This window comes from Pararge aegeria, chromosome 25 (genome assembly GCF_905163445.1).
Source record: "Pararge aegeria chromosome 25, ilParAegt1.1, whole genome shotgun sequence".
NCBI classification, from domain to species: domain Eukaryota; kingdom Metazoa; phylum Arthropoda; class Insecta; order Lepidoptera; family Nymphalidae; genus Pararge; species Pararge aegeria.
Genome location: NC_053204.1, coordinates 7,344,368 through 7,360,549, shown reverse-complemented (window position 1 = coordinate 7,360,549; position 16,182 = coordinate 7,344,368). Strand labels below are relative to the sequence as shown.

General features: G+C 37.3%; 1 protein-coding gene across 13 annotated transcripts in view; it reads left to right on the top strand.

The window, feature by feature from the left end:
- Positions 1 to 16,182, top strand: part of LOC120634786 (calpain-B-like) — a 60,761-nt gene that overhangs the window by 27,960 nt on the left and 16,619 nt on the right. For all 13 annotated transcript variants that reach the window (XM_039905576.1, XM_039905574.1, XM_039905585.1 and 10 more), the window contains 4 exons: positions 9,386 to 9,562; positions 10,668 to 10,786; positions 14,607 to 14,675; positions 15,455 to 15,589. In XM_039905576.1, the coding sequence (XP_039761510.1) occupies positions 9,386 to 9,562; positions 10,668 to 10,786; positions 14,607 to 14,675; positions 15,455 to 15,589 (500 nt within the window). The remainder of the gene's footprint in view (positions 1 to 9,385; positions 9,563 to 10,667; positions 10,787 to 14,606; positions 14,676 to 15,454; positions 15,590 to 16,182) is intronic.

Below are 16,182 nucleotides of genomic sequence, written 5' to 3'. Positions count from 1 at the left end.
GGCTTCGGGGCAAAGTTATAAGCAAAGTTTTATAGAAGGTTATGAGCAGTTGACATTTGGCTGTATATAACTGCAAACATAACCACTAAAAAGCGTGGAAAATTTTTTTTGACTAGACAGAACGGACTTTCAAAATTGCCATCTATGTGCCTATTTGAATTAAGAAATATTTGACTTTGACTTTTGTAGGAACTAATTGCCTGAATGGTTTTTTCCTGAAACCTTGTACTTCCTTCCGTCCAGCTAGTTACTTGGGTTTCAATTTCACCAATGGAAGCTATTAAGATGTGGAGATAATCCTCCATATGACCTTGGCACAATCATTCCAGTAATTGACCAATTGGAGAGTCGCTTTATCCATGTATACCTATTCATAGAGAAGTACGTAGCATCCGTACATACAAACTATAGTCCTAAACTGTGTTACTGTCCCACATCGTCCTCAAACTGGGCGATACGTGCTTGGCAAAAAATTTTATCTCATAGGAGATAAGTAGTTGGCACAAAACTTGTAAGGCTAGCTGTATCTCATATAAGTGCCACGCCAATTTTCTTACTCCTGGTTGATACTGATAATTTCTGAGGACAGAAATTATCATCCATTATTGGCCCGATACGGGAATCTAACCCACAATATCAAAAAGACAGGCTGTTCATATTTACCATAACATTACATATCTCTGGCTACTATAAATAAATAAATTAAATTTACTACGAGGATTCACACATCGCCAGCTAGCCTTAGCTTAGCCTGTAGCTTGTGATATGGGTACTAAGATATACGACGAATATAATATGCAGAAAAACTTACCATATACAGATACACTGAAAAAAATTCATGTTCATCACACAAACATTTTCCTGCTGTGGGAATCGAAACCCACGGCCCTGGACTCACAAAGCAGTGTCGCTGCCCACTGCGCCATTCGGCCTTCAACTGACTGACTGACTTTTTGTCAAAACTTTTAAAGACGTAAACGAATAACGTTTTGGCGGTAACTTAAACAGCATTTTTGCAACATTTACTAGGCTACTTGTGTGTATTGTCGTAGTATATTTATTTATTACTATTATTTTTATAGATAGTCTCCTAGTAACTTCTCCCTTTCCAAGTCACCTTGAATATATTCAGCAGGGCTTGCAACCAACATCCGGTTGTTTTAATAGTTCACAGTAAATGTACCGACTGGACGCTGGCAGATTAAGATATATTTAGCGGGAGTTAATAGCGTAAATTCGTGTTGTCTGTATAATTCGCAAATGAAATAGATGATTCCGATTTGTTTTGCTTTGCATCAACATAATATAACAATTACAAAATAATTGTTTCTGATCTAATTAATGTTGTAACAACTAAAAAGAAAATATTTTTCGTATAAATCTAGCTTGAATACTATGTGCGTGTTACAATTAGCTTACAGTCGCAATACAAATGGAACTACCTTCTACAGACCTTGATAGAAAATGTGAGACCCCGATTGTATATAATGTTGTTTTTTTAATGTTATTGAGATTCCCGATGTACAAACGAATTCTTCAGCTTGACAAGAATAACATAGATTTTTTTGTACTCGAGGAATATAAATGACTAGCTGTTGCCCGCGACTTCGTCTGCGTTTGATTTTGTTTTTTGATGTGGCGTTCAATTTAGTTGTAGTTCTAAAAAAATTTAAAGTATTCAGTATCGCTAAGCCTTGAATGAGGGGTGTACTGCTGTCCGTTGAGGAGTTATGTCCTCTATCTCCAACCGCATTCAGATCTACACAAAGTTTGGGCAAAATTAAACACATATTATAACCTCTATAGTACAAATATAATTATTTAAATCGGTTATAATTTGTCGGAGCTATGGTGTAAAATCGTCAAACACTTTCATCCCCTCTCCCCAAAGAACCGAGCGTGATAAAAAGTATCCTATATTACTTCTAACACTTCCAAGAATATGTTTACAAAATGTCATGAGGATCGGTTAAGTAGTTTTTGCGTGAAAGCGTAAAAAACAAATTTACATTGACATTTATAATATTAGTAGGGATATGGATTGTATTATGTTTTATTTGCTTATAATTAAAGGGAATATTCCTCAGTAGGGAGTCTAGACGGCTCTTGTATATTGTAGTACCTAACCTATGAAGAGTTCCAGTGTCTAGACGGCTAACGAACTTCTACCCTACGCCACAGTTAAATCGATTTTATGTCACCCTGTAGCTATTATTATTATCCACCAATCCGCACTGGGCCAGCGTGGTGGATAACAGCCTAAACCTTTCTCATTGCGGGAGGAGAACCGTGCCCTGTAATGGCTCGGTGATGGGTTGATATGATGATGATGATGATAGCTATTAACTTGCCTCATTGGTCTAGTGGTAGACATGTTCAACTACGGAACAGGATCTGGGTTCGAATCCCAGGTCGGGCTAAAAATGGTAAGGTGTTGTGTTTTTTCTGTTAAAGCATTTTAAGTACTAGCACGGGATAGGAACTTGGCGGCGAAAACCCCTTGTGCCACGGAGACCACTTTATGCCGCCGGTTATTATATTATAACTTACTTATAAATTTAATTGTGTAAGCCCAACAACCTACATTGGAGCAGCGTGATGAGTCTTTGCTTTAAAATCGTCTGTCTTAATATGCGGGCGGTGGCCTGTGCCTAGAAATGGGAAATATTCCATTCAGGACAGCCATTTTCGACTTTCGATACATACGGAAATTTATCTATAGATATGAAGATCTCCGGAGTTATGAAGATCTCCGGAGTTAGAACGGAGCACCATTGGGTGCTCCGTTCTTCTCGTGTGAACCTGTCCACATCTTCATCCAACGCTGCGGTTATCGGTGCGAGGTCGCCATTCCAGTACCTTGGGACCCCAGCGTCCATCGGTTCTCCGAGCTATATGCCCCGCCCACTGCCACTAGCATCGCGACTCGCTAAGCTATGAAGATAACTCTGGATCTTCCCATTCCTGATTTCATCGGGTACAGATACTCTGAGCATAGCTAGCTCTCATAGCTCTCTACATCGCCCGCTAAGTTACATTGAGCCTTCTTATAAACCCATAGTCCGCGATCACGTTAAGGAGCCATAGGTTACCTCTGGCAACACGCACTGACCGATCCTATTATAATAAACATTATTTAATTCCACTATACCTTACAAGCAAGTTCAAGGTAACAACTACGTAAAGGATTTACGCAAAAAGCGGTGATAACCTAGTGGGTAAGGCTTCGGATTCCCTGTCGGAGGGACGGAGTTCGATCTCCGACACGCACCTCTAACATTTCGGAGTTAGGTGCGTTTAATCTAAGAAATTACATATCGCATGCTTTAACAGAGAAGGAAAACATCGTGAGGAAACTTGTTTGCCTCAGAGTTCTCCACAATGTGCAAGGGCGTGTGAAGTCTACCAATCTTCACTGGGCCAGCGTGACGGACTCCGGCCGACACCCTTCTCATTCTAAGAATTCCGTGCTATGTATGGACCGGTAATGGGTTGACGGTTGCGCATGTCATCACTTAATTGTATACTGATGGGTGATGAAAACAGTAGTCTGTGAAACTTTACATTCACTGTTAAAAAAAAAAATATGTACTACGACAGTGCATACATCTGCATCTAAAAATAAGCAAAATAAGCAGAGCTTGTGTTATGGGTACTAAGATGACCGATGAATATTTTTTATGAATAATAAACATAAACACCCAGACACTGAAAAACATTCATATTCAGCATTCATAATTTTCCAGTTGTGAGAATCGACCCCACAGCCTTGGACTCAGCAAACAGGGTCGCTGCTCACTGCACCAGTCAGCCGTAAAATAGCTTTTCTTAAACCAATATTTTTATTGGATTTTTCTTCATTTTTTAAATTTCTCGTGTTTAATGTAGTGATTGTTTTAGTGTTGTTTAGTGAAACAACACTAAAACAATCAATGTGTTTTCTTTCTTTCTTTCAATTGATTGCTTACAAAAAGAGGAAATCGAAATATTGTTTATCCATATAAGCATATAGAAGGCGCTTTGATGCGTCACAATTTTAAAGTCTAGTGATAATCACATTCGTTACTTCAAAACTAAAACTATGAGGGTTCTAACTGCGCCCAACGAGAAAAAGATTATGTCTTCCCATTAGCTCATCTATCTCTATAGAGAGAATAATTATCTCGTGTTATGCTAGCCCTACTGAAAGAAGAACTGCCCACAAAATTCTTAGCCCGGTATTCAAAATGCACCTCTAACGGAATATCTATAAAGGTATATCATGCAAAAACACACCGCGAAAATGGTCACCATGAGCGAAATTGTCCTTTACTAGTATGAGTACTAGAAATCCAAAGGGCAATGTGATATCATAATATATTTTTTTTTAAAAACCTTATACTCCCTTATTTACCGTTTTCACTTGAAAAAAATATTCCAACACTTTTAAACAGTCCTAAATTATTGGTCATATATTATTGACATTTCGTATTAAAAAAAATCTGAAAATAGTTTGTGACGCCACATTGTCTTCAATTTACAGTATTGAATTTATTTCTAATTCAGTATACAACGAAGCACGAGGCGCGCAGCGGCCACGAAACCGTACTGAAAAAAAATTAGGAAATACCTATACGTTTAAGTTTTAGTACTATGAGCCATATAATGCGTTCGACACGATAAGGTCACTACGTTTACATTAAAATGTATAAATATTCCAATAATTAACGACACCATTGGCACGCATTATCTTTTACGGTGCCATCGATGTATTAAAATGATGACACAGAGGTGTAATTTTACCACACCCAACAATTACACGACGTCCTACAAGGGAGTACCTTGGGGACATTACACTTGTTTCTCCATGCGGCTGCTGGGCTATATTATTTTATTAGCTACATACAAGCTAAATAAAGTTATAAATCTAATAAAATCCTTTATTTAAGACGCTAACTTGATTCCACACATACGTATTTTCGTAAACTTACCATTCGAAAACTGTTATTAAATCTGTATAATCTACGTAATTCAATAATTATATTATTACCTACTATTGTGAAAGTTTGATTATAAGATGAGCAGTGTGTCATTGCAGTTGAAGGTTTCCTACCACTTAAGTAAATTAGATTAGCCAGATAATGTAAGAGCTCAAGGGGTAGTATTATTCAAATAAAAAAAAATAAGTACATTTTGTTTTACTCTCATGTTTATTTATTGCAAGCTTTCATTCAACTTCCTTCGTTCTTTTGTCATCCTTTGCTGTTCTAAATGAACCGATTGACCGGAAATTAGGCACACCTATGTAACTTGATGACGCTGGTTATAGGCAACTTGCGTGGTCTCATATGGACTCGTTAGATTGACATCGAGGTGAAGTTTGGTGACAGACCACGTAATATGCTCTCTCCGCCCAGGAAGTCTGGTATCTTTTTGGAAGATTTCTTTTCATCACACAACCGATAAATATGTATAAAATTCTTAAAATTGTAATAAAGGAGTTTAAAAGAGTTTTCAGTTCAATCTACTTGTAAAATTACAACCTTACTAAGTTCATTATTTGGACGTGAAGTTTTAAATCAGATTGATTATTAGAAAGTAAACCTAATAGCCCACTACATCCGATCAATTTAGTTCAAACTATTATTTAAGGAAAATAAACCATCGTTGTTAAAGTGTACGTACCTTTGGCTATTAGCTTATTGTGTATTGTAAGCTTTACTAGCGAACGTATTAACCTCTAGGGGGTTTCGGACAGCGTTCTTATCTACATAAAAGCACCATACGCGCACCATTTAATTTATTAGAGTCTGTTATCAACATTTGTCCAGCCAGTCAATAGTTTCCTGTTATTGTGGACGGACACTCAAAAGCTATGGTCCCCATAATTTTGGAAGTGCCGAACAAATCGTATTTAAGTTACAAAATAAAAAAGGAGTTGTGATGTGTGCTACGTACATAAATTCATAAATTCAAATATAACTTTATTAATAAATAATTAAATCCTTTTTGTAGAGTGCACAAAAGTCAGATGCAAGATCATTTAAGTTTATTTGATTGGTATATTCAGTTTGTTTTTAGAATAGCTTGTTTTTAAAACATAATTTCAAAAATCTTAGAAACAAAGTAAAATACCTATAAAAAACGACTCCGCGGTAAGGTGGCAAGAACATAGACATTGAACCCTTTGAACGACTTGACTAAAAACTGGCTAATTAATCAGTCTATCACTGGATTAATAAAGAATTACAATATTCATTTAAAGGAGACAGTTTTGAAAAATGAAATGAAAAAATGCTTTATTGTCATAAAGAATAACAAAACAGAATCAAAAGTACTTAAACATAACACATAACATAAATACAAATTTTGTTTTATTTTGCACAGATAAAAGGTGTACCTGTTCTCCGAACTAGTTGAGACTGTGTCTCGGAAAACAGGGCTAACCCGCGCGAGTTTTACTTCAGGGCTTCAATTTTAATTTTCTTTCTTATTATCGTCTATACTTTATAATCAAAATGTTTAGACAGATTTAACCATTATTTATATTATGTAAATTAGTTCTAAAATTGCTTTGCATTCTGCATTAAGGAAGGAAAACATTATATCCGGATGAAATAACACAAAAATACTTTCCTGGATAAAACTATCGCATTATAACATTATTAGTTTAAACGGAAATCAATAAACGACTGCCGAGGACGTGAAATATATAGTTTAGCCTGAGCAAACATATTTTAAATTTGCGCTATTATTTAGCTTAACACTGATAATAGGTATACATACTTAATAGGTATCAACTCAGCCCTTGGCCCATTATTAACTAATTCTAGGTTATACTAATTATCCAATTTTAATTTAAAAGTTAAAACAAAGAATCAGTTCGTTCGCTCAATTCGACGCGTGTGCACAAAATGTTAGAAATACAGGAAATTGATTTTATGAAACTGTTCAAAGAAGATTCTAAACGTGTGACAACTGGGTTCGCGAATCCCACCGTCATAATAAACGCAGCTGAGACATGGAAGAAAAAATCTGTTTCTATAATATCTCCAAAATCCGGTCGTATAGTTAAACAAGATAAAAACAACAAAACTGACGTAAAGGAAAATGGAAATCCAGGTTTCTTCTCAAGACTGCTTAAGGACTTTCGTAAAGCGAAAGTTTCCGATTTCGAATATCAGCAGTCAAAAGTCAGAAAACAGAGTTCGTATAAACCGTTTTGGGCTACAAAAGTTGTTCAACCATTAGATAAACTTAATGTGGAATATGAAGCAACTAAAAAAACAGTAGCTGTCGTCGAAAATGCTCAAGTACCTAATCAAAGAAGGAATAAAGGATTTGTTTTGGGAAAGGCAAATTCTCCTAATATTATAGTAAAGGAACTAAAGCCGTCACCAAATAGGAAGTTGTCATCGGTTGATGAAAGCAAACAACATAAATTGAAGCTACCTAACTTTTATAATGGGAGTAAAATGTATATGCCCACAGGCGAGAGGTTTTTTTGGGTTTGTGTTTTTTTATTGATCCTTTTTTCGTGTATAGTACCCTATAAATTTATATACTATGATTTTTATTTACCAAGCCTTATGACTTTTGCTTAGCTAAAGCTCTTTTTATGTCATAATTCGCGAGCCTTACATCCGGCTCGGATTAATTTGGACATTTCAGAATCTAAGATTGGAAATCTCAAATCTGTCGATTGAATTGGTAAAACAACGATTATCGAAACGGTAACTAGATGTTGAACTTCGTTACTAACATTTTCATTTCCTTTCCTTCGTTGATCGGACTACACTCTAAGCCGCTAGTCCCGATCTTTGACACTAGAACTTGATAATTATCTTAATTATCATTGAATAAGTGGTGCTATCTAGGCCTGCCTTCTCGTATTTGATAAATGGTCTTTAGTTCTGTATTTTGACAAAGCGACCTAGAGTTCCAGATCTATGTCGTGTAAAAACCCATAGAAACCGAAAAATAAATAGTATTTATTTGCTTGAATATGTGTATCAAATGTAATACACAATAACTTTTCTAGCTTCAACACATTATACAATTTCGGCATATAAATATACAATTATTTACAGCAGTGAAAAAAAAAGTCAGTTAAAATTTGAATTTACTAAACACAATGTCACAGAAATAATAATATGATTGCAATACATATTTAATAATAAGATAAAATAAATAAAGTTCCTCGATTCGTGACTCAAGTATGTGATAGATATTCATTACGATTTCGGAATACATCAGCTACCATCTTAGAATGCATCATGACTTATCACCAGTTGAGATAACAGACAAGAGCGAAATTGTAATGGTATTTAAAAAGATCCTCTCCTTTAGTAAAGGAAGTGTGCATAGAAATGGGAAACTATTTCGGCTAATTTCTTTATACGCTTCATGTTAGAAACCTCTCCTTTTCTGAAAATACATTATCATCATCATTTCAATCAATTGACGTCCACTGCTGGACATAGGTCTTATGTAGGGAGTTCCACAATCTACAGTCCTGGGCCGCTCGCCTCCAGCGAATCCCAGCTGCTCGCCTGATGTCATCTGTCCACCTCGTTGGGGGCCGACCTACCCTGCGTTTACCGGTTTGGGGTTGCCATTCCAGCACCCTAAGACTGCCATCAGTTTTCTAAGCTATATGCCCTGCCCATTGCCACTTCAGCTTCGCGACTCGCTGAAAATACACGCAGTACAAACTCGGCTTCTTTCCAGTGACGGCCGAGTGGCGCAGTGGGCAGCAACCCTGCTTTCTGAGTCCAAGGTCGTGGGTTCGATTCCCACAACTGGAAAATGTTTGTGTGATGAACATGAATGTTTTTCAGTGTCTGGGTGTTTATCTATATATTATAAGTATTTATGTGTATTATATTCATAAAAAAATATTCATCAGCTATCTCAGTACCCATAACACAAGCTACGCTTAATTTGGGGCTAGATGGCGATGTGTGTATTGTCGTAGTATATTTATTTATTTATTATTTAGTAATGGGACATGCATTGTGCGTGTTGAGTTTATTATACGTTATTTCTCTTCTCTTAGAATGTTCGCAGTTGAAACTCTTTCTCCTATTGCGCTGTGAATAAACGCAGTTGAAACTCGCTCTCCCAATTGCGCTCGAACGTTAAGAGCTCTAGTAATGGTATAAGTATTCATTAGGCTGACAGATTTATAAAATTCACCATCGCTCTTCTCGTAGATGCAGTTGAAACTCTCTTTTCTAATTGCGGTTTTATGTTTAAGGCTCAAGGCATGTGCCCGTCGTAGATTTAAGTTTTACGGATCTAGTCATCGCACTATCACACATAAGTGCCATCTGTGGGCCTAAATAAACAAAAATACCTATTGTGCGCAACTGTTATGTATAAATCCAACTTCTATTGATTGCAGCTCGGCGAGACCCGTCCATCGTCATTTGGCCCTTCGACCTACCAGGACTTCAAAGATATCAGATCGCGCTGCTTGGCCGAGGGGAGACTGTTCGAAGACCCCGAGTTCCCGGCGGTGGAGCGCAGTTTGTTCTACAAGGAGCGGTTAGATAGAAACCTCCAATGGCTTCGACCTTCGGTAAATATACACGACTACTCTTTCTTCGCCTTATGTTGTACGCAGTACGCCTCTTAGATATATCCGGTCTAGATGTATAGACGATATAAGAAATAACCGGCCAAATGCAAGTCGGAACTGCGCACGAAGGGTTCCGCACCATTATCTAAACACCATTATCTTACAATTTGGTCTGGTGGGAGGCTTTGGCCGAGGCTAGTTACCACCCTACCGACGAAATAGTGCCGCTAAGCGATTTAGTGTTCCGGTGCGATGTCGCGTAGAAACCAATTAGGGGTGTGACTACCATACCCCCAAACAGGTTAGCCCGCTACCATCTTAGATTGCATCATCACTCACCACCAGTTGAGATTGCAGTCAAAGGCTGACTTGTAGTGGAATAAAAGCAAAAAAAACTACTAGACTTGTTATATGGGAGACTCTTATTGTGTGATTCTGTTCTTTAATACGGCAAAGAAATTCATCATGTGTAAGAATTACAACTATCTAGCTATCTCGGTTCATGAGATACAGTATGGTGACAGACGGACAGCTTACTGCTTACGGTAGCTTCACAATATATTTATGAAAATATCGTATTTGTGCGATTACTCTTTATAAACGAAGAGTTGATATAAACAACGTTATATAACGCTTTTTAATAACACACAGAATCAAGAACACACAGAATCCTCATTCAGCCATTACTGTATGCAGTGAATTGTGTCGAAAAACTTGTCTAACTTTACACCCGCGTAACTGTGCTAGCTCACAAACTTCTTCCCATTTTCACATTTTATGGTGAACGCTTAGAACATTAGAGGTAATAATTACTGTCATCTGCTCAAAAGTATAAAGTGACTAACCGTTTCGTTTGTTGGAGAAACCATTCTAAAGTGGAGTGTTTTTAGATGCTTCAATATTAGACGTTTAAACGGTTTCTGTATGTTCTCAATTCTGTAGTTATAACTTTAATGATGGTGTTCTAGGAAATATGCGAGGATCCCACGTTTGTTGGAGAAACCATTCTAAAGTGTAGTGATTTTTGATGCTTCAATATAAGATGTTTAAACGGTTTCTGTATGATCTTAATTCTGTAGTTATAACTTTAATTATGGTGTTCTAGGAAATATGCGAGGATCCGCAACTGTTCGTCGAGGGCTACAGCCGTTTCGACGTGCAGCAGGGAGAGCTAGGCGACTGTTGGCTGTTGGCCGCTGTGGCGAATCTCACGCTGCACAGAAAGTGAGTGTCTTTACCGCAAAATTATTTTGAAATAGGTTCAATTGAAAGATTCTCTCACACACACGCACGCATGCATGCACACGCGCGCGCACACACACACACACACACACACACACACACACACACAGAGACAGACACTTACATACTTACACACAAAATACACACACACTCGAAATCAAGATTAACATGTTGCATGTATCCCTTTTTTATTTTAATTAATATTTTTGAATGGATTTAGATTTTTTGATAAATATCATGTGAACAGTGGTGAATTTTAAGTTTTGGAGGTGGGCGTGATCACTGTTACGCAGTTTCATACTTTTACAGTGATCATCGTTTCATTCATTAGTGGTTAAGATATGTTATTGTTCACAAATAAATAAATAAACCTTCCTAACACATTTTATTGATGGTGCTCGTCTGGGGAAGATTTCTGACGGCAAGCAGAATAGACATGATGACAGTAACAAAGAATAAAATATTGTATCCAAATATGATTCATGTAGTATGTATGGGTGGCACTTTGTATGACGTTTTCCTTGCATGGCCTGCGAAGTGTTGCTCTGTTTATAGGCGTCAAGTATTGAAAAAAAAAAATGGGTGTTCACCAACCAATGTTTGTTACTTTAGCGACTCGTTAAGTGCTTTAACGGACTGTTTGTCCCACCACGAACCAAGCAGTGATTATCTTTCCTGACGGGCCGCTAAAGTTAATTTCTGGTATATAGGTCCGTTAAATATATAACAGACGATTAAATATAGCCGGGTGTTTTTTTTTCTTCATGTGAGAGTGCAGCATCTATTATCAACAGGCGAGATTCCAGTCAAGAGCTTTTATATCGTTAATTAAGTTAACTACCTTTTTGTATCTAAGTATTTAAAATTTTGTAATTGCAATCTGTTATTAACATTTACTGTGGTGTACAATAAACTGTGGTGTGCATTAACATACATATTACATACAAATAACTACTTTCAATAAACGATATTTAAAAAACGGAATAAAAGTTTAGTTAAAATTGTTGCGTTGCGTGTTATAAATGTGTTTCCAGCTTAATGCCCTACTCATAAGTCATGCGTATTCCGTAGTTACTGCTCCTTTATTAGCTTAGACTGATGCAAGTTGTCATTCAAGGTCACTGTTTGTGGGACAGCTGATAACACTGTTACAGTTAGTTTCCTTATCACTGCAAATAAACAGTGAGTGTACTTTATATAATACTAGACTTCGTACGAACGTGCTATAGTTTTTTGACAAAGGGATTTTCAGTAGTAGACAGTATATAGTATACAATAGAAAATGGGTAATAAATATTAGGTTGTTCGGAAAGTCATTTCGTTTTTTCCCGCCAGAGGACTTAATTACGTTTTTTCGAAACTAACTTCACACTTAAGCCCCATAACCATTATATGTCTTGAGAGCTGATATTGCAAGGCTTGTGTGTGAAAAAGTTCTATTAATTCTACCCAGTAGTTTTTGGTTGGTGCCCTTTTAAATATGGAGAGCAATAAGCAGCATTTTCGTCATATTTTACTTTTTAACTTCAGAAAAGGTAAAAATGCTGTCCAAGCGAGAAAAAAATTGACGGATGTGTATGGAGAAGGCGTGTTAACAGTACGCCAGTGCCAGAACTGGTTTGCAAAATTTCGATCCGGCAATTTTGATGTCGAAGATGCACCACGGTCTGGAAGGCCGGTCGAAGCTGACAAAGATCCGATAAAGGCATTAGTTGATGCAAATCGGCGAATCACCACACGAGAGATCGGTGAGAGGTTAAATTTGTCGAATTCAACTGTTTATGGCCATTTGAAAGGCATGGACTTAACCTCGAAGCTCGATGTGTGGGTGCCCCATGTCCTTACCGAGCGAAATTTGTGTCGTCGTGTTGACGCGTGTGATTCGCTCCTCAAAGGTCTAGAAAATGATCCATTTTTGAAGCGGATTATTACTGGGGACGAAAAATGGGTTGTATACAACAATGTTAAACGCAAGAGGTCATGGAGCAGAAAAGATGAACCGGCTCAAAGCGTGTCAAAAGCCAACATTCACCAAAAAAAGGTGATGCTCTCCGTTTGGTGGGATGTCAAAGGAATCGTTTTTTTTGAGCTTTTGCCGGACAATACAACGATTAATTCAGAAGTCTATTGTCATCAGCTGGACAAATTGAATGATTCACTTAAAGAGAAGAGGCCCGAATTAATCAACAGGAAGGGTGTAGTGTTCCACCAGGATAATGCGAGACCTCACACAAGTTTGGTCACTCGCCAAAAACTTTTACAGCTTGAATGGGACGTACTGCAACATCCACCATATTCTCCAGATCTGGCGCCTTCCGACTACTATTTGTTCCGGTCCCTGCAAAATTTTTTGGATGGCAAAACCTTTACCTCAAATGAAGATGTCAAAAACCACCTGGACGAGTTTTTTGCCAGCAAGGACAAAAACTTTTATGAGAGGGGAATTATGTTACTGCCAGAAAGATGGCAAAAGGTGTTGGACCAGAATGGCCAATATATAATTTAATAAAATATTTATTCATTATACGAAAACTGTCTTTCATGTTCCCCAAAAAAAACGAAATGACTTTCCGAACAACCCAATAGTACTTTTAATACAAGATTTTTACATATTATCAATAGTTTTCTGAGCACACGCCAAGTAATAAAATTATTAGGCATCATTTTACTTACTAGCTGAAGAAAATTGCACTAAAGTAGTAAAGTAAAGCATAACTACATTATTGCAATTTTCTTCAGCATCTCCCATTTAAAAAAAAATATATAAGCATCTCCAATTTAAAAAACAAATTATAGCCTATGTTTTATTGTTTTTTATTTTGGCGAAGATATGGTTAAAATCGGTCCAGTACTTTCGGAGCCCATGAAACAAAAAACATTCCTCTTTACAATATTAATAAAGACTAGCTGTGCCCGCAACTGCGCCCGTGTTTTTGAATAATATAGCCGAACCCTATTTATTTATTAAAACTTTCTCTTGATTTGTATTCTTCAAGTAAAAATCAAAACAGACACTTTAAGTAGTAGGATACAAAAGGCGGCCTTATCGCCAATCTTAGCGATTTCTCCCAGGTATCCTTAGGTTTAAGAAAACGAAATATTTTTCGTCAAAAGTCTAAAATATCTTTATTCAAGTAGGCCCATAGGTGGCACTTTTGATGCGTACATAAGAATTACACGGTAGTGAGATGATGGCGATAACCACATTCGTAAACTTAAACCTAAAGCTACGAGGGTTCGTCTGGTGAGAGGTTTCGGCCGTGGCTTGTTACAACACTACCAACAAAGACGTGCCACTAAGCGATTTAGTGTTCCGGTGCGATGTCGTTTAGAAACCGATTGGGGTATGACTACCGTGCTCCCCTACAGGTTAGCCCGCTACCATCTTAGACTGCATAATCACTTACGGCTAGGTGAGATTGCAGTCAAGGGCTAACTTGTAGTAGAATAAAAAAAAAACGTATGTGTACTTATGTATACGCGTTAGAAGTTATACTTCTTTGGCGTAACAAGATAAAAATCTTTTCAAAAATTTTATCTTTCGCCTTATTCTACGTTTGTAGAAAAAACGACAATAACCATAGAAAAAAGGTATTGGTTGAATTATTGAAAGTCTTAGACTTTAGAAAAAATATAATATTGACTATATATGTGCGCGCGTCGTAAAAATTTACTCTCACCATTTTTCTCCTAACGCGCCAAAAGAAGTATAACTTCAAAAATCTCTCTCTCTTTCATCTTTTTCAGTTCACAACGTAACCCTGAAACCAAAAGCAATAATTTTATTTTTTCCATTTTCCAGATTGTTCTTCCAAGTCGTTCCGGACGACCAAAGCTTCGATGAAGATTACGCCGGTGTCTTCCACTTCAGGTAAATAATTTGTTATCCAATAAAGCCGCGATAACTGTTTTAAAGAAACATAAATCTTTTTCTCTTATTTCTACCCTAGTCCGCTACTGGTCCACTACAGAGCACGGGTGTCCTCCCACAATGAGAAGGGGTTAAGGCCGAAGTCCACCACACTGACCTAGTGTGGATTGGTGGACCGATAACATTTTTCCTCCTCCTTTCTGAAGAGTTTCCTCACGCATATAACTTAGAAAAGTTAGAAGTGTGTGCTACCCAATTCGCTATCACCGCTTATACTTCTAATCCCTATCCCTATCCCTACTTCCCTACTTAATATTATAAATGTCAATGTATTTGTTGGTTAAGTTTTCACGCAAAAACTACTTAACCGATCCTCATGAAACTTTGTACACATATTCTTGGAAGTGTTAGAAGTAATATAGAATCCAGTTTTATACCGACATTAAGCTCGGTTCCTTTGGGAGAGGGGATGAGTGTTTGTCGATTTTACACCATAACTCCGACAAATTATAACCGATTTAAGTAATTATTTTTGTACTATAGAGGTTATAATATGTGTTTATTTTTGCCCAAACTTTGTGATGAATGTGGTTGGAGATAGAGGACAGAACTCCTCAGCGGACAGCAGCAATCCCTTCATTTAAGGCTTAGCGATACTGAATACTTTAAATTTTTTTTGAACTACAACTAAACTGCTAGTATTGGATGTCGGATATTTTTTTTATTTCTCTACATGTTAGCCCTTGACTGCAATCTCACCTGGTCTGTTTCTTGTACAGGTTTTGGCAGTACGGCCGCTGGGTGGACGTTGTGATTGATGACCGCCTGCCCACCTACAGAGGCAAGCTCGTGTTCCTACATTCGTCCGAGAGGAACGAGTTCTGGAGCGCCCTGCTTGAGAAGGCTTACGCTAAGTAAGTTATCATCATCATTGCCTATTACCGGTACTCTACATGGCGGGGGCTCCTCTCCACGGCGATCCGTTGATCCGTTGCTGCGTGAAAAAATAGGAATTATAAATTTAATTAAATACTACGACAATACACACATCGCCATCTAGCCCCAAAGTAAGCGTTGCTTGTGTTATGGGTATTAAGATAGCTGATGAATATTTTTTTTTTGAATATAATACACATAAATACTTATAATATACAGATAAACACCCAGACACTTTATTAATTTGTATTTATTTAAATAAATAAATACTACGACAATACACACATCGCCATCTAGTCCCAAAGTAAGCGTAGCTTGTGTTATGGTTATTAAGATAGCTGATGAATATATATTTTTTAATATAATACACATAATCCAGTTGTGGGAATCGAACCCACCACCTTGGACTCAGAAAGCAGGGTCGCTGCCCACTGCGCCACTCAACCGTCTCATTTATTAACGATAATATGTTATGGCGTGCACAGGGTTTTTGACCAGGGTATGCATAAGGAAAAATTACATAAAATCCTGCCCCTTTAAAAGTTATACAAAAATAGGTAGCCAGTGCTTT